Source organism: Dasypus novemcinctus, chromosome 22 (genome assembly GCF_030445035.2).
Source record: "Dasypus novemcinctus isolate mDasNov1 chromosome 22, mDasNov1.1.hap2, whole genome shotgun sequence".
Lineage (NCBI taxonomy): Eukaryota > Metazoa > Chordata > Mammalia > Cingulata > Dasypodidae > Dasypus > Dasypus novemcinctus.
The window spans coordinates 34,091,896-34,114,818 of NC_080694.1; the positions used below are offsets into that span (position 1 = coordinate 34,091,896).

Here is a 22,923-nt window from a genome sequence, read left to right on the forward strand (position 1 = left end):
GCTTTCAGCTTCTGGCTTCCATAGCTTTTTCTCTCCTCCTGAATTTCATTCTCTTATAAAGGACTCAGTGAGAGGACTAAGACCCACCCTGGACCACGCCTTAATTGAAGTAACCTAATCAAAAGGCCCCACCTACAACAGGTTCACACCTACAGGAATGGACTGGCTTTACGAATGTGATTTTCTGGGGTCCATACACCTTTAAACCATCACAACAAGCAACAGCCTCGGGTCTGGTTTAGAGACCAAGCTCAGGGCAGAACCCTCTGGCTTCAAAGCCAGCTCCCCCACTTACCACATGTGATTCTTACCAAAGGAGCCTGGCAGCGCCTTCCTGAACCTGGTGAATGGAGACACCCACCTCGTTGGATAACCGTAAGATTTTAAATGAAACAGAGGCTAAGTATTAGGCAACTCTTTGTGTGCCCTGCCTTCCACTGGCACACTTTCCGCTTGGCTGTTGTGTGGCAGTCAGCCCCCTGCAGGTGTGGTCTGAGCCTTGTTCCCCCCTCCATACTGGCCACCATGCACGGCTTTCCTTCCAGGGTTTTCCTGCATTGCTGGCAGGGCTCTTCTGGGAACCAGCATTTACGCACACATGATGGAAAATGCCAGGGGGAACAGCCCTTGACCAGCTGGAGGGCAGCCAGAGGGTTTATTGCTCCCTTTCATCTCACGGTGGAAGGCTCTAGATGCATTCTCTGTGGTTCTTCGAAAGGTCCCACAGTGACCAGCTCAGAAAGGCACCCAGGTTGGGTTCTCTCTCCTTCCGTGGAGTCATTTCCCAAAATGAACTACCTGCAACAGTGTCCATGTCGCTGACTCACCTTTCTGGGGTGAATGTGGGAGCAGCATTATGAAATGAACATAGCATGCTGCCAAGGACATAACGAGCACGAGAGACACATGCCCTATGAGCCATTTTCTGCATATCTGCCAGTGAAGATGGTGCCCCTCTCTTTCCCCCACTTCTGTCTTCTTATCCTCCCTCATCTTGGTTAGGGTTACTGCCTGGCAGGCAGAAAATGAGAAATAGAGTTGAAAGTGCCCAATCTGAGGGGGCAAAGGTCCTTGGGCATAGTTCCCTGAGTCCAGGTATCCAGAGGCTGGTTGGGGACCACCTCATCGCTGGGGCTTAGGATTCTTGGCAGGGAAGCCGGGGTGTCTCCTGTGATGCCAGGTCAGTTACTGTCCAAAAGACATACATTAAGGAGTCCTGGGGACTTTGAAAGTAATCTAGTCATTTGAAAAGATCCAAATGGTTTCTACTTAAATGTATACCCAACAAGTGATTTAGATAGCAAGGCATTAGCAGCAACACATCCTTTTTTCCAAAGATCATTGTTAATGGAATAAAAGTAGATTATCAATAGGACTTTTCAGCTGCATCCCAGATGGTCAGGGAGCAAAAGCCCGTTACATGATGGAAATATTTTATAATGCTTGTATTAGTCATGGCTCTCCAAAGAAATAGAACTGACAGGAGATGAAAGACGATAGATGACAGGTAGGTCGGCAGGTAAATAGGTAGGTAGATAGATAGATAGATAGATAGATAGATAGATAGATAGATAGATAGAGATCATTATAAATATATATGTAAATACTAAGAGATTTTTTATAAGAATTGGCTCGTGTGACTGTGGGAATTGGCAAACCCAAATTCTACAGGGCAGGCTGCAGGTTGGTAACTCTGATGAAGGTTTTCAGTGAACTCCCCAGGAGAAGCTCACTGACTTCTGAATGCTGAAATCTTCAGGTCTCCCTTTAAGGTCTTCAACTGATTGGGTGAGACTCCTTTCATTGCTGAAGGCAGTCTCTTTTGTTGCTGGTAGATGCAATCAGCCATAGATGCCATCAACTGACTCATGATTAAATCCACAAAATACCCCCACAGTAACAGTATCAGGCCAGTGCTCACTTGACTCAACAACTGGACTCCATAACCTGGTGAAATAGACACATGAACTGAACCATCACAGTCCTCTTGTTACTATGTACTGTTATAGCTGCTTTCCACTAGCTGTCTGCATGCATGTATGAAGACCCAAATATGAAAGAGTAGGACACCCTTTTTCTAGTGTCAGAACCAGCCCTGGAATCCTGAAAATCAACACTATTGTTCTGGTCACTCAGCCTGGAATTCAAATAAGAGGTGAAAGAAAAGGGGGACTCAGAGAAGATGAGAAGGTGGAAGATGCTGAGAAGGTCTGTGTGGGCCAGTGGTGCGGGCAGAGGGGAGGGCAAGGTCCTGGCTGGCTGCCTGCCCAAGGTCCCTGTGCCTCCAAAGCACATCCATCAAACTGCAGGTGTCCTTTGTGTCATCTCTCCTTCAAGGAAAACCAGATTACCTTCTAACATGTCGTACAGAAAAGCAAAGGGCAAGTCGGATGACCAGCAGTCGGGAGTTGTCCCTTAATGTGCCTTTTGTATAATCACAGTATCTAATCTTGGAGCACTGTTTTTAATTTAGAAACAAAACTTTTCAGGACTTTTCTGCTTTCCTTATTCAAAAAAGTTACATTTAAATCTTTAGCATTCAGCATCTTGGCTTTGACAATTGGAATGAATGTAATTTTGCTTTGATATGCAGATTCAATTCAATACCAAACAAAATTCCAACAGCCTACTTTACAGAAGTAGAAAAACCAATTACCAAATTTATTTGGAAGGGAAAGGGGTCCTGAAGAGAGAAAAAAAAAAAAACACCCTAAAAAAGAAAAGTGAAGTTGGAGGACTCATGCTTCTTGAACTCGAAGTGCATTATAAAGCTACAGTGGTCAAAACAGCATGGTATTGGCATAAAGATAGACACATTGATCAATGGAATGGAATTGAGAGTTAAGAAATAGATCCTCACCTCTATGGTCAATTGATTTGTGATAAGCCTACCAAGTCCACTTTTCTGGGACAGAATAGTGTTTCAATAAATGGCGCTGGGAGAACTGGAGATACATAACCAAAGAAATGAAAGAGGACCCCTATCTCACTCCCTATACAAGAATTGACTCAAAATGGATTAAAGACTTAAACATAAAAGGCCAAGACCATAAAACTCCTAGAAGATAACATAGAGAAACATCTACAAGACCTTGTAGTATAATAGATGGGGGTCTCTTTTAAACCTGACACCCAAAGCACAAGCAACAAAAGGAAAAATAGATAAATGGGACCTCCTCAAAATTCAACACTTCTGCATCTCAAAGGACTCTGTGAAGAGGGTAAAATGGCAGCCTACTCAATGGGAGAATTTATTTAGAAATCACACATCCGACAAGGGTCTAATATCATGATATATGAAGAGATCCTGTAGTTCAGCAACAAAATGACAAATGACCCAATTAAAAAGTGGGCAAAAGACCTGAATAGACATTTTTCTAAAGAGGAAATACACATGGCAAAAAAACACATAAAAAAATTCTCAGCATCACTGGCTATTAGGGAAATAAATCAAAACTACAATAAGGTATCATTTCATGCCTACTAGAATGGCCACTATTAAAAAGACAGAAAACTACAAAGGTTGGAGAGAATGTGGAGAGATAAGAACATTTATTCACTGCTGTTGGGAATGAAGAATTGTACAGCCACTGTGGAAGTCTGTTTGTCAGTTCCTAAGGAAGTTAGATATAGATCTACCATGTGACCCAGAAACTGTTACTAAGTATATACCCAGAAGAATTGAGAACAGTGAAAGAAACAGACGTCTGCACACCAATGTTCATAGAGATATTATTCACAATTGCCAAAAGATGGAAACAACCCAGGTGCCCATCCACTGAAGAAGGGATCAAGTGGTATATACACACAATGGAATATTATTCACCTATAAGAAGAAATGAAGTCGTGAAGTATATGACAATGTGGATGAACCTGGAGGACATTATGTTGAATGAAGCAAGCCAGGAACAAAAGGACAAATATTGAATGATTTCACTGTTATGAACTAAATATCATGAGCAAACTCATGGGTTAAGAGCTAGACTAGTCACCAGAGAAAAGAATGTGGTTAGAGGATGGAAAGCTGAGGTTTAATCCACACAGAATGGGTAAAAAGTTGTTTGGAAATGAATAGAAATGGTGAAAGCAATCATAGGATTTGTAATCAGTAGCACTAACATGTGGGTATGATAGTGGTTTGATTTTTGTTATTTTTTAAGTAATGAAAATGCTCTAGACTTCTATGGAATATATTAATATAAGTGTTCATCTTATCATAGTGTGTTATATCAGTGGGTAGAGACCCACAGAATAAACAAGAAAACATTAAACTCCCTTCCTGGGAAGTCCTGCTATGTTCTCAGTTAGAGGGACAAGAATCCCTCGAGAACAAAGGCAGTGGCTAATAAAAGAAAACAGACCAATATGCCAAGTCCTCAATATTATTGCAAGTAACTATGAATCTTATTCTTCAAAAATTGAAACTTAGTGGTTACCATAGGTTCCAAGGGGAGGTGGAGGGAAGAATAGAATAGATGAAACACAGGGCATTTTAGGGCATTAGAATTGTTCTGCATGAACTTAAAATTATGGATCCGGGCCATTTTAAACCTATAAAAATATATATATATATTAAAAAAAAAACCGGGTCATCAAAACCTATAAAAGTGTATGGTCCACATGTAAACCATAATGTAAACCACTGACCATGGTTAGTAGCAATGCTTCAATATCTGTATGTCACTTGTAACAAATGTACCGCCCACATGTAAAATGTTATTAATAGGGGAGAGCAAAAAAGGGGGAGGGTTTGGGGTATATGGGAATCCCCTAAATTCTCTATGTGACTTTTCTGTAACCTAAAGATTCTTTGAAGATAAAATGGAAAAAATAAGACCATGCAGGGATATACAGTAGAAAATGTCACTGTACATATAATACAACAGATTGTACAGTGATGAAAGATACAATGTCTAAAAAAATTTTATTATTTCAAAATTTTTAAAATTTTTAATTTGTGTGTATGTGTTTCATTTGTTCATTTTAAACTATTACTATGATTTCATTTTAAAATTAATTTTATTTGGTTATTTTGTTGACCTTGTTTTTGGAGAGGTTTTAGATCACAGAAGTGTCACAACTGTAGCAGGAGAGGATCACTGGTGTGGGGTGTCAGTGATGGGAGCATACATGGTGAGGGATTCACCTGGGGCATGCCTCTAAGGCATATGAATATGTTCAAGTGCCCATGGGACATTGTTTCAGTGTGTGGAGACCAACACAATAACCGAAAGAATATTGAATTACCATCCTGGGGAGTTCTGCTACACTCTCTAATAGGATGGCAAGATTACCCCAAGTACAAGGGCAGTGCCTAGTGAAGGAAAACAGACCATTGCTCCAGGCCTTTGATATTGATGACTGTATTTATGAACCTTTTCTTATTAAATCGAAACTTAGCCTAGTATTAAATATTGCCTAAGAGTTACCTCCTGAAAGCCTCCTTGTTGCTCAAATGTGGCCTCTCTCGAAGCCAAACAGCACATAAATGCACTACCTTCCCCTTGGTGGAGGACATGACTCCTGGGGATGAGCCTCTCTGGCATAGACAGATTATTTCCAAGTGCCAATTAGCACTGCATCTGGAAAAAGACCTCGATCAAAAGGGGGAAAGGGTAAAGACAACTCGGTTTTTATGGCTAAGAAATTTCAAAGTAAGTTGGGAGATTATTCCAGAGGCTATACTTATGCACATCTCAGCAGGATCTCATTGACTGCCACAATAAATAGTGCCTCAAATAGCAGGACTCCTAAAGGCTCTAGAGACATCCAGACACTATAAGCAGAGCAGACAAGCTCAGGAATTCAGCACCCTGTTAATGGGCCTTACTTTGGAATTAATACTCCCAGTGTGACAGAGTTAGAATCATTTATAATTTCCCTGCACATGGCTCTTCTGCCCCTCTTATTTAAACCTATAATTAGCACTAAACCTGTTAAATATATGTTCCAGATACTTAAATTGTCAGTCCAATCATGTGCCAGTTGAGCCCTGAATCTCAGAAGAGTTGTATAACCTATTTTCCAGTTCACTGGACTCACCTGGGACAACTAACAAGGAGGTGATAATGGACAACGCCCATCCCGAGGAACAGAGTGTCTACAACTGCAAGCTAGATAGTTCCATCCATCTGCCCCATGGGATCCAAGTCCCTTCTCAATTAAAAATCAAGTGGGCATCAATACCCCAAAATCCTCAAGATTGGGGAATGAACAATGCACTAAAGTAGACATCATTATTCTATTATAGGCTTATTATTATTCAAGCAATGGAAGAATTTTCATCATTGATATAAAGGCAGTGGCCACCAGAAGTTCTGAGGGGAGGAAGGGAGAAGAACAGGTGTAATACAGAGGCATTTTCAGGACATTGGAATTGTCCTGCATGATACTGCAATGAGAGTGACAGGTCTTTATATACTTTGTCATAACCTACAAAATTGTGCCAGACAGAGTGTAAACTATAACGTAAACTATACTCCACAGTTAGTAGCAATGCTTCAACATGTGTTCATCAATTGTAACAAATGTACCACACTAACAAAGGATGTTGTTAATGTAGGAAAGTGTGTGAGGGGGAAGGGGTGGAACATATGGGAATCTCTATATTTTTATGTAACATTTATGTAATCTAAAGCTTCCTTAAAAATAAAAAAAAATTACTTAAAAAATAATCTAATATTGATTGAAGTAGTGAATGCACAGCTCAGTGATTATATCAAATGCCATTGATTATACACTTTAGATAAACTGTGTGGTCTATGATTTTTAAAAAATAATAATAGGGTGGATTGGGAGAAATACACCAAGGTAAAATATGGACTATTGTTAGCAATAATACTCCGACAATGCTCTTTCATAATTTATTACAAACGTTTCACAACAATGCAAGGTATTTGTGGTGGGGTAATGTATGGGATCCCTGTGTAATGTTATACATGTTTGTTTTGTAAGTTCACAACTTTTACTATATACTTATTGTATATAAGTACAATATACTTATTGTATATAAGTACTTATATACTTATTGTATATAAGTACATGTATATAAGTACATGTAGGAATGATGTACTTCAATAACTTGCTTTTAACATGGAAAAAAAAAAAGAAAATGTTAAAGTCTAAAAATTCCCAAAAGCAGGACATAAACTCTCACTACATTTGGAATAAGACAATAAACCAGGGTTAATAAAACAGTGACAAGGAACCGAGAACAAGCGGCTAAGCTCTCAAAGTTGTGGCGACGGGAGATCTCACTTTAAAAGAAGTCAGATAGATTTGGAAACTAGTGGCATTTGGTAAATACAGGAATAGCTGAAGATACCCAACAGGTTGGTGTCTACAAAGGTCTCAAACTTACTTACAGGGAGTCCTTAATGTATCAGAGAGCACAACAACCACAAGGGCTGGTCCTTCCCAAATGGCCCCAGAAGGCCTTAAGGGACCCAGAAAGTGGAAAGACCCAAGATCTCAGAAACAAGTCCTCCAGGGTAGGCCAACCCCTCTCTCTGACCCCTCTCTAGTTTATCCAATTCCCAAGGAAAGGGGGACAATGGCCTGCAAAGAATGCTTTCCAGAAAGTATCTCTAAATGACTGTAGCAGTTTGATATTGTTTATGAATTCCAAAAACATATATTGGATTCTGTTTGTGAACTGGTCTGTTCCTCTGGGCATTTTAGATTGGATTGGATTGGATTCACTTTCACTTGAGTAAATAATGATTAAGGGTTTGATTGGGCCACATCCATAGGACGTTGAGTCCCTGCCCCCTTGGTGGGTGGGGACTCAGAGAGAAAATGACATGGCAGAAAGAAAGTTGGAGTTTTGATCCTGGAGCCTCAGGAAGTGAATACACAGAGAAATGGATATGTGGATATGTGGAGATGTGAAGAAAGAGAGAAGGCTCCATTAGAGGTGCCAGGAAGAGAGATGAGCCATTTGCCTGATAGTTTACAGCTGACCTTGTGGAGCGAGCAGAGCAGCTGAGCCTGGAGAGGAACAAGCCCCAGGAGAGATGAGACTTATCCCAGCCTAGAGCTGATATTGGAAGAAGCTGGGATCACAGAGGCTTAAGAGGGAGAAGCCTGAACCCTGGCAGGTGTCGGCAGCCATCTTGCTCCAACACGTGGCAACAGACTTTGGTGAGGGAAGCAACTTATGCTTTATGGCCTGGAAACTATAAGCTTCTACCCCAAATAAACAACAGATTTCTGGTATTTTTGCATCAGCACCCCTTTGGCTGACTAATACAATGACCATATTTCCTTCTGACTCTCACTTTGGCTAACTTATCTAAACTTGCAGGAGAAAGGCCCCATTGAAGACTGATCTTTCAACTTTACTGATGGTTGATTATTTACAGGGCTGTGGTCTGTACAAAGAAAGTACAAAGGCAAAGAAAACCAAACCAGAATCATTGGGACTAGATGTTTCTTGAAACAAAGACTAAATATATTCGCCTGAAATATTCTTGGGCATTCACAATTGGCAGTTACATAATCAAAGCATTGAATGTGATTCTTGGATTACTGAAAAACTTCCTATTTCCATCCCAGTGCTTCAGTGAGAAAATTCTACTTGCCAGCAGCCACCATCCCTTCTAAATTGGGGCTCTGCTATTGGCCCCATTTCCTTAACTGCACGCGGGAGAGCAGAGGAAGTTGACGGTCCTCTCTGGGCCGTGCCCCATTCCGGGCCTGGTCGTAGGGAAGGATTCACAGGCAGAAGCAGCCCCCTTGGGGCTCTCTCCATGCACTCTCTCAGCCCCCTTCCCTATCACATCCACACCCACACACAACTCATACAAACACACAGCTCACAGACACATACACTTCACACACAATCATTGTCACACCTTTGCTATCTCAGTCTTATTAATACAGTTTTCAAACATATGGTAGGTAAACCACTAGGGATTTCAGGGTGATTTTAGGTAGGATCCTGACAAACCACTTTTAAAATGTATGTGTGTATGCATAGGTTATTGAAAATCTACAGATTAGAAACTATCCTTAACATATCAAAACCATATGGTAGGAAGTGGATTTGGCTCAATGGGTAGAGCATCCGCCTACCACATGGGAGGTCCAGGGTTCAAACCCAGGGCCTCCTGACCCATGTGATCAGCTGGCCCATGGCAGCATGGCAGATGCAAGCAAGGAGTGCCCTGCCACGCAGGGGTATCCCCCGCACAGAGGAGCCCTGTAAGGAGAGGCGCCCATCACGATAAAAGCGCAGCCTGCCCAGGAGCTGGCACCGCACACATGGAGAGCTGACGCAGCAAGATGACGCAACAAAAAGAAACACAGATTCCTGGTGCCACCAACAAGAATGCAAGTGGACACAGAAGAACACACAGCAAATGGACACAGAGAGCAGACAATGGGAGAGAGGGGAGAGAAGGGGAGAGAAATTTTTTAAAAAAACAACATATGGTGTCACTCTACTATTGCTTTTGAAAAATTTTTTAAGTGAATTGATATATGAAAAATATTAAAGAAATAGAATTAAAGGTAGTAGGTAGATACAGCAAAAATGACAAAGGTGGTACATGAAAAATCAAAGTCTGGGAAACACTAATAGATAAATATGTATTTTATAACTCTAATGTTCTGAGAAGATGGTTGAGGGACAGAGTTTGGCCAAACATGTTTGGGAGTTTAGTTTTCAAGTATGTTAGCCATTTTCTTGTTCAGGAACACAGACTTGATTTACGGCATTTATATTTTTGACTATTTTGCTTTAACATTTAGAGAGAAAATAAAAAGATATTTCATATTACACCCAATAACAAATGGCTTAAAGCTATCATAATTCTAATTATTCTGAGAATTTGAAATGACATAAATATAAAAAATGACTCATCTTTGTGTTTGGTTAAGGACACCCAAGAATTCCCATGGGCAGGGATTTATATGCATATATCAGAAACCCTTTTGATTGCTTTATATCCTACATGGAGAGAGAGCTCATTAATGATTGCAAATAGGATTCTCTGATGTCTCTATAAAATGCAGTTCCTAAGGTTACTGTGCTTGTAGAGATTTCTAAGATAACAGATTGACCACGTTTCTAAATAATCATTAGCAATGGGAAAATGGAAGTGACACTTTCTTTATGGTTACAAAATTACAAACACTTTTAAAAATACACAAACACTCCTAATTAGTCCATGTATCTCGTTGACCTTCTCATTGGGAAATATCATTTTCATAGTTTGGATGAATAACACATTCTTTTCCAGAAGAGAGATGTGCACAACTAAAAATGCTTGGGCAATGGTGAGCAAGTCTGAAAAGGCCAACTTGACCATGCATGTCAGCTCAGACTTAAAGAGGATTACAATGCTTTAAGACATCCGACTTACTCACATTTCTTTCACCTGGTCCTCAACTAAGATAGATCGATGATAGACCATGCCAAGCTTTGGCACTTGCTCTGAACGTGAACTTGAGAGCCACAGCAATGCCTCAGCACTAACTGTGCCATGTATCCGCCCCAAGGAGAGCCCAGGGAAGCTTTGGGGGCTGGATCTGCGGCTCTCCATCTTCGGAACTCACCAAGATGCCGAGCGGGTGGTGTCGTGTTGAGTAAGAAATAAACACGGCATTTATACACAGGCCTAGGATTATGTGATATCACCTCCAGGGGGTGAAAATTGGTTCTCGGGGAGTGGGTAAAAAAAATTACTCATTTTATGTATGAGGTGCAAGTGCACATACAGCACATAAAAAATAGACAGCCTATCTGTGGTATTAAAATTTCTTGGAGGTGGGAATGGGCGACAACTTGGAGAAAAAGTCTAAAAAGCCTCCTAGGGAGGGGGAGATGATAAGGAAACAAAATTATGAAAAATTGATGTAAACCCACTTTCCTATAGGAACAATGATTCCAAATGCTTTCTGTAATATTTTCTAAACTATATTATGTTGTTTTAAAAATAATTGATCACATGCTAATTGATGAAAGAACGAAATACGTGGAAAGAACTTTTTTCCCCCCAGATAAGAAAACCCTCATTTGGAAAGTACCAAAATACTTAGAGTCTGAATTATTTCTCTTCTTTCAGAATCCTCCTGTTTCCTGACTGAATTCCGTTCCTGTAATAGCGACGGTACCACGTGGGAAGCATTACTGGGCAACCGTCCAAGGGAAAAATCTCAGAAGGGAGTGCCAGATAGTTTCCTCAGAAAAGGGGACCACTCCTCAGGCATGTGTTCCTGCAACAAGTGTATTCATACGGGGAAGGGAAGTTACTGCTTTTGTTTTAGCTTCGGAATGAAACAGTGGATAAGAAGGAGAATAAAGAGACGCGGACCTTAATTTTAGCTCTGGCACACAAAATAGGACGCCAACTCCAGGAGCCACCGCCAGTGGCCAGGAGGTTCCCCTGAAGTTGATGCAACTGCCTGACACGCTGAAATGCCCACCTGCCAAAATTAGCCCCCCCACCCCCACCCCTCCTGAGACCTGCAGTCCCCGGCGGGGTTAAGCCGGGGCGGGCGCTCCATTTCCCTCGGCGAGCTCCGCTCCCCGGATGCACGCAGAACAGGCCTGTAAAATGCACCTGTCCGGATTAAAAGCGCGGTTGCTACCTGTGCATCCTGCAGAGCGGGAGCCTGTCTGGGACGCGCCGGCGTCACCACGGACCGGAACGCGCGCCAGAGGAGCGGAGACGACAGGAGGCACAAGCTACCCACGATCCAAACATCTTTTCTTCTAAGCGACAAGTCCATGCTCTGGGGGCGGCTGCGGGGGCCGCCTGGCTCGCAGGTCCTGCCTCCCCTGATCTAGAAGTTCTTTTCCAAGCCCCGGCCTCCGCTCCCCTCGGAGGAGGCGGCTGCGCGGAATTGCAGGGTCCCGCGACGGACGTTTCCAGTTACACGATCAACAGATAATCTGCCGCTTTAAAAGGAAAAGAGGATGGCGGGGCGTGACGGATTTGAAACAGGTGCAGAGACCCGAGGGCGACCTGCCCGAGGTGATTTACACCAAGCGAGTGCGCTTGTCACCGGTTCAAGGACGGTTAGCGCCGGGGCTGGCCGCAGAGCGCTGCGCCCCAGCCAGGAGCTTCTCCTGCCCTGACCCACTGAGGAGACACAGGCGGGGGTGCGGAGCGCAATGTGCAAGCTCACCCAGCCTCCACCCTCAGCGATGCTATTTTGAGGTCTAAGTTACAGTTGTCAAGTCCACCACCGGTGGTACAATTTCACAGCAATCGGTCAGGAAATGCCACCTCCTATACGTGCACCATCTGCAATCAAAACAGGGAGATTCTGGCTCTACTACGGCTCCAACTTACTCTATCCTACCACGCATCCATTTACTAAATGTTTTGTTCGGTCTGTGGGGTATTTATACCAGGGGGTTACAACTTTCCAGGGGTCCTCAGGCTCCACGCTCTGGCAGGGCCGTCCTTACACTGCACTGCAGCAGCCTCGCCTTACTCCCCTGGCTGGGAAATGGAAGGATCTAAATCTGGTTCTTAAAAATAATCTCTACTAAGGAGGACTTTTAAGATGAATTTAGAAATAATTCACTTATAAGAAGTCTTATGAGCATTGATCTACACTAGTGGTAGATGTTAGTGGTGGTAAGGTTAATACACAAAAGCAACTGCTTTCCTATATACTAGAAATGAGTAATTGGAATTTGAGGTTAAAAAACACATCACGATTCACATTAGCACCAGAAAAATTAAATACTTAGCTATGTCTAACAAGATACATACAAGATCTATATGAAGAAAACTGATGAAAGAAATAAATAAATGGAGAAATAGTCCATGTTCATGGATAGGAAGATCAACTTATTCAGATGCCATTTCTTCCCAATGTGATATGTAGATCCAACACAATTCTAGATAGAACCCCAGTGAGTTATTTTGTGGATCAATCAACCAATGATTGATTCCAACATTTACATAAAAAAGCAAAACACCCAGAACAGCCAACAGAATACTGAAAAGGACTCACACCACCTGACTTCAAGACTTACTCTAAAGCCACAGTGATCAAAACAGTGTGGTATTGGGGGGAAAAAAAATCCACAAATAGAACAATGGAATAGAACAGAGTCCAGAAATAGACCCACACAATGACAATCAACTGATCTTTAACAAAGGAGCAAAGGCAATCCAATGGAGAAAGGATAGTCTTTTAACAAATAGTGTTGGAGCAAATAGACATTCACATACAAAAAAAGTGCAGGTAGACACAGCCCTTAAACTTTTCACAAAAATCAACTCAATATGGATCCTAGACCTAAACGCAAAACACGAAACTATAAAATTTCTACAAGATAAAAAAGTCTAGGTGACCTTAGGGTTTGGCAATGACTTCTTACATACAATTCCAAAAGCCTTGCTTTCACATCCAGGAAAGAAAAAATTAATAAGTTGGACTTCATTAAAATGTACAACTTTAGCTTTGCTAAGGATATTATTAAAGAATGAAAAGACAAGTCACAGATTGGGAGGGAACAACTGCAAAACATATCTGACAAAGGACTTGTATATAAAATATCCAAGGAACTCTTAAAACTCAATTATAAGAAGAGAAACCAATTAAAAATTGAGCAGTAGATCTAAATATCTAAATAGACACTTTACCAAAGAAGGTATACAGATGTCAAATGAGCCTATGAGGGAAGCGGACGTGGCTCAACTGATAGAGCGTCCACCTACCATATGGAGGGTCCAGGGTTTGATGCCCAGGACCTCCTGTCCCATGCACAGTGCTGTCATGTGGAAGGAGTGCCGTGCCACACAGGGGTGCCCCCTGCATGGGGAGCCCACACGCAAGGAGTGCACCCCACAAGGAGAGCCACCCCATGCAAAAAAAGTGCAGCCCACCCAGGAGTGGCACCACATACACGGTGAGTTGCTGCAGCAAGATGATGCAACAAAAAAAGGACACAGATTCCTGGTGCTGCTGACAAGAAAGCAAGCAGACGCAAAAGAACACAGAGCAAATGGAGACAGAGAGCGGACAACAGGGGGGAATGGGGAGAGAAACAAAATAAATCTTTTTTTTTTTTTAAATGAGCATATAAAAAGATTCTCAACATCATTTGTCATTAGGGAAAGGCAAAATAAAACAACGAGATTCCACTAAACACCTATTAGAATGGCTAAAATCCAGAACATTGACAATGTCAAATCTTGGCAAGGAAGTGGAACAACAGGAATTCTCGCTCATTACTAGTGGGAATGCAAAACCGTGCAGCCACTTTGGAAAGCAGTTCATCCATTTCTTACAAAGCTAAACATAGTCTTACCATGTGAACCAGCAATCGTGCTCCTAGGTATTCACTCAAAGGTGTTGAAAACTTACGTCCACGCAAAAATCTGCACATGAATGTATATAATAGCTCAATTCATAATCACCAAAAATTGGAAGGAACCAAGATGCCCTTCCATGGGTGAATGGATAAACAAACTGTGGCACAACCATACAATGGATATTATTTAGCCATAACAAGAAATGAGCTATCAAACCATGAAAAAAAAAAAACATGGAGAAACCTTAAATGCACATTGCTAAGCGAAAGAAGCCAGTCTGAAAAGGCTAATACTAGGAGATTAGCCTAGTAATGACTTGTGAAAAAGACAAAACTATATATAGAGACAGTAAAAAGACCAGTGGTTGTCACGGCTTGAGAGTCAGGGAGAAGGAGGAGGAGGTGGAGCACAGGAGATTCTTTGGGCAGTGAAACTATTCTGTACGATACTGGAATGGTGGATATACAACATTATGCATTTACCAAATCCCATAGGACGGCAGAACATGAAGAGTGAACCCTACTGTAAGCGATGGGCTTCAGTTATTAATAACGTATCAACATTGGTTCATCAATTGTAACAACTGTACCACACTAATGGAAGATGTCAATAATAGGGGAACTGTGTGTCCCGGAGAGAGGTATATGGGAACTCTGCTTTCTGCGCATTTATTAAACAGAAAAATTGCTCTAAAACTGCTCTAAAAATGAAGTTTGTTTTTTTTTAAACTGCTAAAAAGGACTTTTGAACATAAGTCAAAGAGGTTTAGGGTAAATTCAGCAAGAATTCACGTACAAGAGGTCTTATAAGCCTTGCTATGTCGTAGTGGCAGATGTTGACATATTTTCACCCACATTCTTTTACACTTGGGACTGTCCCTTGTGGATAAGGGACAACTATCACGGGGTGGAGAAAACTGAGAGGGAACAGTAATCTTGGGCCATGAAAAGTAGGGATGTGTATACTAGTAAGCGGGGAAGAGCAGACAGGCAGAACTGAATGGAGAATGGAACTCTGGCTGTCTTGAACATCAGGTGGCACGTTCGTCTTTCATTAAAGCAAGTAGCCATGTGTTGTGTGTGTGGGTGGGTGATTTATTAAACAGTAAATGAGAGCTGAGGGAAACACGACACTAGGGCTATTTATACAAGGACTAAAGAACCAGCAGAAGAAAAAACTAATTATACTTATGAGAGCTGTTTATCATTTATAACATAATGGTATATGCACAGTAGCCATGGGGCTCAGCACACATGAGTCAGATTAAATTTTAATTTTTAGCGGATTTCAGCACTAAATTTCATATGTTTAGATTTAGTTTACTATGGTATATGGTTATCTGCTTAAAACTTAAAATTCTATACTAGTTAGGTGATTTTGAATACCCTTTAGAATACAATAGAATTTTTAAAAAAAGAATACAAGAGGAGAAACATGGTTAGAAAACAGAATAAAAAGAATCATAGAAAAATTTGAAAGGTGGACATTAAATAAATAAGAAAAATAAATATGTGACATTGAATAAATTCAAGAAAAAAATTAAGTACAGGAAAAGAAAGAAGATAGTTAAAAAAACAAATTCAGTGAAAGGAATAAATTCAGAGGAGGGAAAAATAAATGAAACAGAAAAACTTGGTGAAGGGCAGGAAAAGAAAGAGAATCTGAGCTTTACCAAATTTAGTTTAACAAATACAAGTACCTCCTACCCCAGCCCACTCCCCCGCCCCCGGTAGCAGTTAAAGGCTCTTCCACCAAGGAACCATACTTCAAGCTTCTCAAGCAAAGCTGATAGGTCACCAGAGGGTCTAAAATTCAGAGTAAATTCCTTTCAGTGCCCTGCAGTGAGTGTTTCTACTATGAATAGCAGTGCTAAGGCTCTCACGAGAGACAAGGATAAGAGAGAAAAGGGAATAAGTGGAGAAAATGAAGATGAGCATTTTCCCCCAGTCCCTGGAGAGAAGAGAGTGACATTGGAAAGATTGCTGCGGGCCAAGCAGAAGATGGAGACGCTTTACTCTAGCTCTGTCTGCATACCCGAAGACATCCGAGCTGCTGGAAGGGACTCTCGTCCCCCACAGCCAAGTGGCCGGCTCCCCTGGCACTCACTACCCGGGGAAAGAAGGGCTCCCACACCAGGGCCTTGGCCCATGGCCAAGAGCTTTGCAGGTGTCCCTGCACCACAGGGAAGGAGAGAGGCGGGAATTTATCGCTGACACCTCTGGGCCTTTCCCCATTTACAAATAAAAAGCCGAATGAGATGTATGGCACTGCCTGTCACGCCGCTCGGCCAGCCTGCAGAACTGAAGCCAGAGACCCCGGCTTTCAAAACGGAGCCTAGACCTATTGCGAAGGGTGCTCTTTGGGAGCTTACGTAGACACAATATTCTCAGTCTTTTGCTCAAAATATCCTAACAATACTTAACTCCTGAAACATCCAGTTTCTAACACTGTGGAGCAGTTTGTTACCAAGAAAGTCATTCTTCCTAAAAATGTTGGTGTTCCAACCTTGCACTATTTCAGCCTTAAAGACACTGTCTGCTTACAAAAATTATTTCACAAAACTTGATGAAAAAAGGTATGTGAAAAATAATCAAATTCACGGAAACTATTATAGTCAGCTGATGGCTTCAAATTTACCCAGGAAAAGCATTTCGTCTTCTGGGTCCTCTGGAAATCAATGAACAGGAAAATCTCCTCAGAACACTTTCAGTTACTCCTTTCATTTCTGACTGAAATTGCGCCTCTGAAATTTCTTCCTGGTCTATTGCTGAAGAAGGTATGAGGGAAGTGGATGCGGCTCAAGCCATTGGACACCCGCCTAACACATGGGAGGTCCCAGGTTTGGTTCCTTGTGTCTCCTGGAAAGAAGATGAGCACACAACAAACAGATGCAGAGAGCAGACAGCAAGCGCAAAACAACGAGGGGGGAGGGGGTGGGGATAAATAAAATAAATCTTTTTTAAAAAAGACCATATGAACCCATTGGGAAAATGGAGATCTCAAAAGAAATTCAAGTTCCGACCTACTTCATTTCTTCTCTCCAGCACATTTTATCGCTCCCATCATTCCTTATTCACTTTCAACAAAACAACTCCTCTGCCCTTTATATCCATTACCCCTAATCCATTGTCTGTTCCATTGTCAGAAATGCCCCTCCTCTAGGAATGCTGGTTTTCAGAACAGTAGCTGGAAAGAAGGATGTCTCCCAGACTTGCCTAATAAGAATCCCTTGTTCTGGTTATTAAAAATAATGTTTCCCAGCCCTTGACAAGAATCAGAACCAACAGAGGATGGGCTTGATTATCTACTGGATTATCTGTGGCATAATTTCGTCAGTCCACACAAACCCTTGTTTAACTAAAAAGTCGCATTTAAAGTAGATCCACCTGGGAAGCAGATTTGGCTCAATTGATAGAGCATCTGCCTATCGCATGGGAAGTCCAGGGTTCAAACCCTAGGGTCTCCTGACCCATGTGGTGAGCTGGCCCACGCACAGTGCTGATGCTCACAAGGAGTGCCCTGCCATGCAGGGGTGTCCCCCACATAGGGGAGCCCCACATGCAAGGAGTGCGCCCCATGTGAAAAAAAGCGCAGCCCAGCCAGGAGTGGAGCCACACATATGGAGAGGAGACACAGCAAGCTGACACAACAAAAAAGAGACACAGATTCCCGATGCTGCTGACAAGAATGCAAGCGGACACAGAAGAACACACAGCGATGAACACAGAGAGCAGACAACTGGGGGGGGGGGGGGAGGGGAGGAATAAATAAAAAAATAAATCTTAAAAAAAAAAAAAGTAGATCCACCTGGCTAATCCCCAGAAAGGTGGGCTGTGAGGAGTTGGTGGGGGATGCCCGTTTTTATATATAGTGGAAAGTAAAATAAAATGGCCCCCTACATTGGGCATTGCCTGGAGAAGACCCCTTTTGGAGAAGGCTTTTCCAGAGGTTAAAAATAACGGCCTGTGGGGGTTTCCGGAAAAAAAAAAAAAAGGAACACACACTACAGGATCACTCATAAGCGACATCTGGTGCTAGAACTAGTTTCAGTCCAGATGGGAGAGCTTATATGAACGGACAAGCCTACCGTACTAAGCGAGGTACATCTGCTCCCCACTTGGTAAGACCTCCTCTGTAAAATGGAAACAGTGTCAGCCAATCGCAACATTTCCTCACTTGCCTCCCCAGTGGCGCTGTCAGAACTGCCCCTTGCCCATCCTCTTGGTGGCGCTCCCTTCTACTTTCTGAAGAGGACGCTGCCAAATGTAGGTGTCGCTCAGTAAAACTGTGAGGTCCTAAACTGCATGAAATCTTTTATCAGTGGGTATGCATTAACACTACTAAAACATTTAAAAGTTTAATTGTTAAAAAACCTTCACACAAAAAAAAGAGAAAGTAAAAGAAAAAGGAGGGAGGGAGGGAGGGAGGGAGGGAGGGAGGGAGGGAGGGAGGGAGGAAGGAAGGAAGGAAGGAAGGAAGGAAGGAAGGAAGGAAGGAAGGAAGGAAGGAAGGAAGGAAGGAAGGAAGGAAGGAAGGAAGGAAGGAAGGAAGGAAGGAAGGAAGGAAGGAAGGAAGGAAGGAAGGAAGGAAGGAAGGAAGGAAGGAAGGAAGGAAGGAAGGAAGGAAGGAAGGAAGGAAGGAGCAATATTTAAGGAGAGGGAAAGGAGCACAGCTTTCCCTTTGGAGCCCATGGTACAAATTAACCTGGAAAATGCACAGCTGAGGGGGGATTTCTGCCACAGGTAGTGGAGTCACCCCCTTGCTCCCACCAGCTCTCTTCCTGAGACCCTTCAAGGGCTCGCACAGGACCGAGGCACCCAGAAAGAATGCTCTGGAGCCCCCAGTTTTATTTCATCCTTGTTCCGCTGAGCTCACCTTCTGCTTGGCTGTCGTGAGAGCAACACAGCTTTTCTCCTCATTCTTCATAAAGCATTTAATTTCGTGGCTCAGACAAAAACGTAATTCTAGTTAGGAAAGGAACCATAATCACATCTGTTTTTCTTTCCTTTTCTGCTTCTACGTCCCTCCTGAACCCGGCAAAGATGATCCTGTGTGACGAGCAGTTTGGATGGAATTAGCCACAGCTCCTGCTTGGCTGGGGCTGTGCTTCTCCTGTCCACGTTGCGGAGCCTTCTCCTGGTCCGGGAACTGCAGAGATCCCCTGGGGCTGCTCAGTGGGTTTTCAACCTGATCACCCTCTTACAAGGCTTTCGCCTTCTTCTCATCGTTTCTTTTCCTGATGGCAATCTTGAAATGGGAATGTTACATGGCTTTAGCAGAGCAGCCCTGTAATTTGTCATATTAACCTGAATATTTTGGGACTACAAGGGGGCACTATCATTACTTATACTAGGACAAAAAGCAGAAACCGAAAGCCAAGCTAAGTTTCGGTTTATATGCTCGGCTTCCTTTTTTTTCTTTAATGTGGGTTTCCTTTAGAAGTTATTTTAGTAGAAGTCACTAGATTTTTCTTTTCATTTAAATCAAGCTCGAAACCAGTATAAAGAAGGAGGACAAGAATGTAAAATGATGCTAAAAACAGTGTTTATCCCAAATAGGGAGATGGCCCAATTCCGTTGTATGTGAAAAGTTATGAAGCTGACACTCAGAAAGCAAACTATAGGCACAATAATTAGCATCAAAATTTGGTAATCTTCTACTGTAAATCTTTTCTCATGAGGATTTCCTGGCTTTTAAGTGGGGATATGTGCAACCACTGCATCTTTTATACTCCTACATCTGAAAAAGGAGAAAACGTTAGGAATATTATCCTATTGTAACATGTCAAAAGGCTTAAAAAGAGTTAGCAAAAGCCCTGGATACAATTACAGATATTACACAGGGGCAAACAAGTTTTGGTTTCATTACCTTTATTTTTTCAGTATACTATATTTAATATTTATTAAAAATAATGTATAAATGTTGTTACATGAATATAATATAAATAACATTTAATAAATGTGTCTATTATTTTATTATAAAATATATTTTCTATTGTATTGCCATTTATTGCTTTTCATTGTTATTACTAGCATGACTGTCTTTATGTTGACAATGACTTGAGAATCCAAATAGAGCAGGACAGCGACGCAAAGGCTGGGGCTTCGGCCGGGGCTGCACCCTAGATGCTTTCTTTATACCTACAGTTGGAACTCACTGTTAACTTATTTTTTCCTGGAAACTTGTAGAAATTCGTGAGATAGAAATGTCTGCACACGAAAATCAATCTCCTATCTTTCTCTCAACTAGACCTTAAAGAGATCTTTCCACTCCCTTAAACAGATCTGCTCCTTCAACAAGCATTTCTGGTACCTCTGGAGGTGCCAGCGCCTGGGAAAGCAACTGACAAGGCTTGGGTGGGTTGCCTGGGGTCTCTCCTGAGGACCACTGTCCAGGCAAAGGTGACAGACAGGACGTGACGTGTGCTAGAATAAAGGCAGGGACAAAATGCTGCAGGGCCCAACACTGGGCCAGGAGCTCCCCTTCCACAGACGGGTGAGTGGAGATAAACCGAGCTAAGGCAGGGGCTCAGTGGATGAAGACTGACGACAATGGCTTGCCCTTACCTGCTCATGATGCGGCAGTCACTATGCCAGGAGCTTTATGCACAAAATCACTTAATTTCCACAGCAACCCTAGGAGGCAGGCGCTACTATCGTCCCAAGCCCCGGGAGCTAGAACCAGACTCGGGGCCCCTGTGCCCACTAGTGCCATTACGACCCTTCTCCACACGGGCTTCTCGGTTAACAACCCTGCCAACGGCCCCTCACAGAGCTCAAGGTCTGGAGAAAATTAGAAACTTCTTCTGCAGCAAAATTTTGCCCCTCGCCACACCTCTTGGACTTTCAAGACCAAATCCATCATTTTAAATGATTCTCTTTAAAGGTGAGCCTGCAGGCGTTCGCTTTCATCAGTTCTCAGTCCCTAATCAAAGGCCTACTGATTCACCGAACTCAGCTGCAGACTTTACACAGCTTTTAAGGGAAACAAAATGGACATTTTCCTCTTCATAAACTTTCCTTAATAAAACAGAGCTCTTATTAAGGAAAAATATCAAGGAGTAAAAAATACTTCCTTGACGAAATAGCATTTGAAAAGAGACTAATAAATGGCTGCACAGTAAAAGAAGAGATAATGCAGTACTTTCTAGGAGACTAAATTAGCACATAATTACCTCATTGCTTCCAGATCCTGAATCCTGTTCACCAGAGTTTTCTTCCAGAAAACACTTCATTTTCTCGACCTTTTCCATACACTGGAAAAAGGCCATTTCCTCCATCCGGTTACCGCTGTACCGCGTGTTTATTTCTCCCAACCTATTCACTTTCAGCATCTTGGTGGCGAGTCCGATTAAGTTACTGTCTGGAGCGTGGCTTTCGCCTCTCTCTGCCTCTGATTTGTAAATCATGATGCAACTGTGACTTTTGAGTGCCCCCTTCCCTTGGCTGGAAAAAAAGGAAACAAAAAAAGGACTTGTCACTTGTTTACATATTTGACTTTTGGGGGAAAAGGACCAATGAGAATTTTGGAGTCTCTTTCATTTAAACTGGTGAAAGAATGAAAAATTAGGACAAGAAATACAAGAATATTAATATCCAGTTTCAAATCCTGGAACTTTCCAAGGAAAAAAGGTGTTTCCTTGTTTCATTTTTTTTTTTTTATTCCTACAAAAGCAGATGGTAAGAAGCAATCTTAAGTTTCATTCAGCAACTATTAATAAATATGTCCTTCATTTCACAAAACAAGATTTATGTGTGCGGCCAGTTTTAATGTAGGATGGAAAGCTTATTTGAGTTTAGTTGGGATTACAGGGTTTGCTCCACGCAGAGGCACAGGCGTCTCTGAGGAATGCGCTTGCGGACACAGAGGGAGGGGCTCGCTGGGCAAGGGTCTCACCTGCTGCCCCTTGGAATTTTGCCTCCCTCTTGGGAGTTGTCTCACCAAATGGTTCCAGAGCTCTTCTCTGCCTTTACCTTAAAATGCTTGGCTTTTATTTTAGAAAAGAAATGTGTTTCCTGACAGCCCTCTCACCTAGAAAATGTGCCCAAACACCCTTCTCTGTGCTTTCGTTAAAGCCTGGGTGGTGAGTAGTTGAGAGTTCTTGTGCTTTCTTTGAAACGCTTTCCCCACAAATTAGAGAAGGCTCTGGTACTAGAGACGTATATGGAGGTATCTACACATCACTTGATCACATAGGAGAGAGGAAAAGAGGTAGCAGATGGGGAAAGGGGAAGAGAGAAAGAGGGAGAGGGAGAGAGATTTAAACCTGTGTTCCCAAGGACGAGTCCTGAGGCCCCCTGCTGGAGGTTTTCTAAAAATCACTTCTTCCAGTTTTTTCTCCACTTAAAAAGCTCCACCAGGTTTTCTCAACTCGTACGGAGTAAAAGGATACTCTTGAGTCCAAAGTGTTTAAAATCCAATGCTCTACGAAATTCTACCTAGCCACACAAAAAGCTTGGACTCTAACAAACCAAAATCGACTTTTATCAACCAGAGCTCTATGGCTTACCATTCTTTCAAATTGCCCTGGAAAAAAAAATCTTTATTAAAATAAGGAAACAGAGGCATGGCTATTTCTAAGGCAAACTATGACTAAAATATAATATCTAATGGCAGATAGTCCTCAAATTGTATTAGGAAG

General features: G+C 42.2%; 1 protein-coding gene across 2 annotated transcripts in view; it reads right to left on the bottom strand.

Annotated features, from left to right (window-relative positions):
- The window catches only part of MYLK4 (myosin light chain kinase family member 4), a 104,854-nt gene extending 83,161 nt beyond the window's left edge, over positions 1-21,693 (bottom strand). The window contains exon 1 of one of the 2 annotated variants that reach the window (XM_058285170.2): positions 21,457-21,693. In XM_058285170.2, coding sequence (XP_058141153.1) covers positions 21,457-21,690 — 234 coding nt within the window. In that variant the 5' untranslated portion in view covers positions 21,691-21,693. Of the gene's footprint in view, positions 1-11,595; positions 12,092-21,456 lie in introns of those variants that run through there. The other variant, XM_058285169.1, reaches the window with a different exon arrangement.
- Between the last annotated feature and the right edge of the window lie 1,230 nt (positions 21,694-22,923).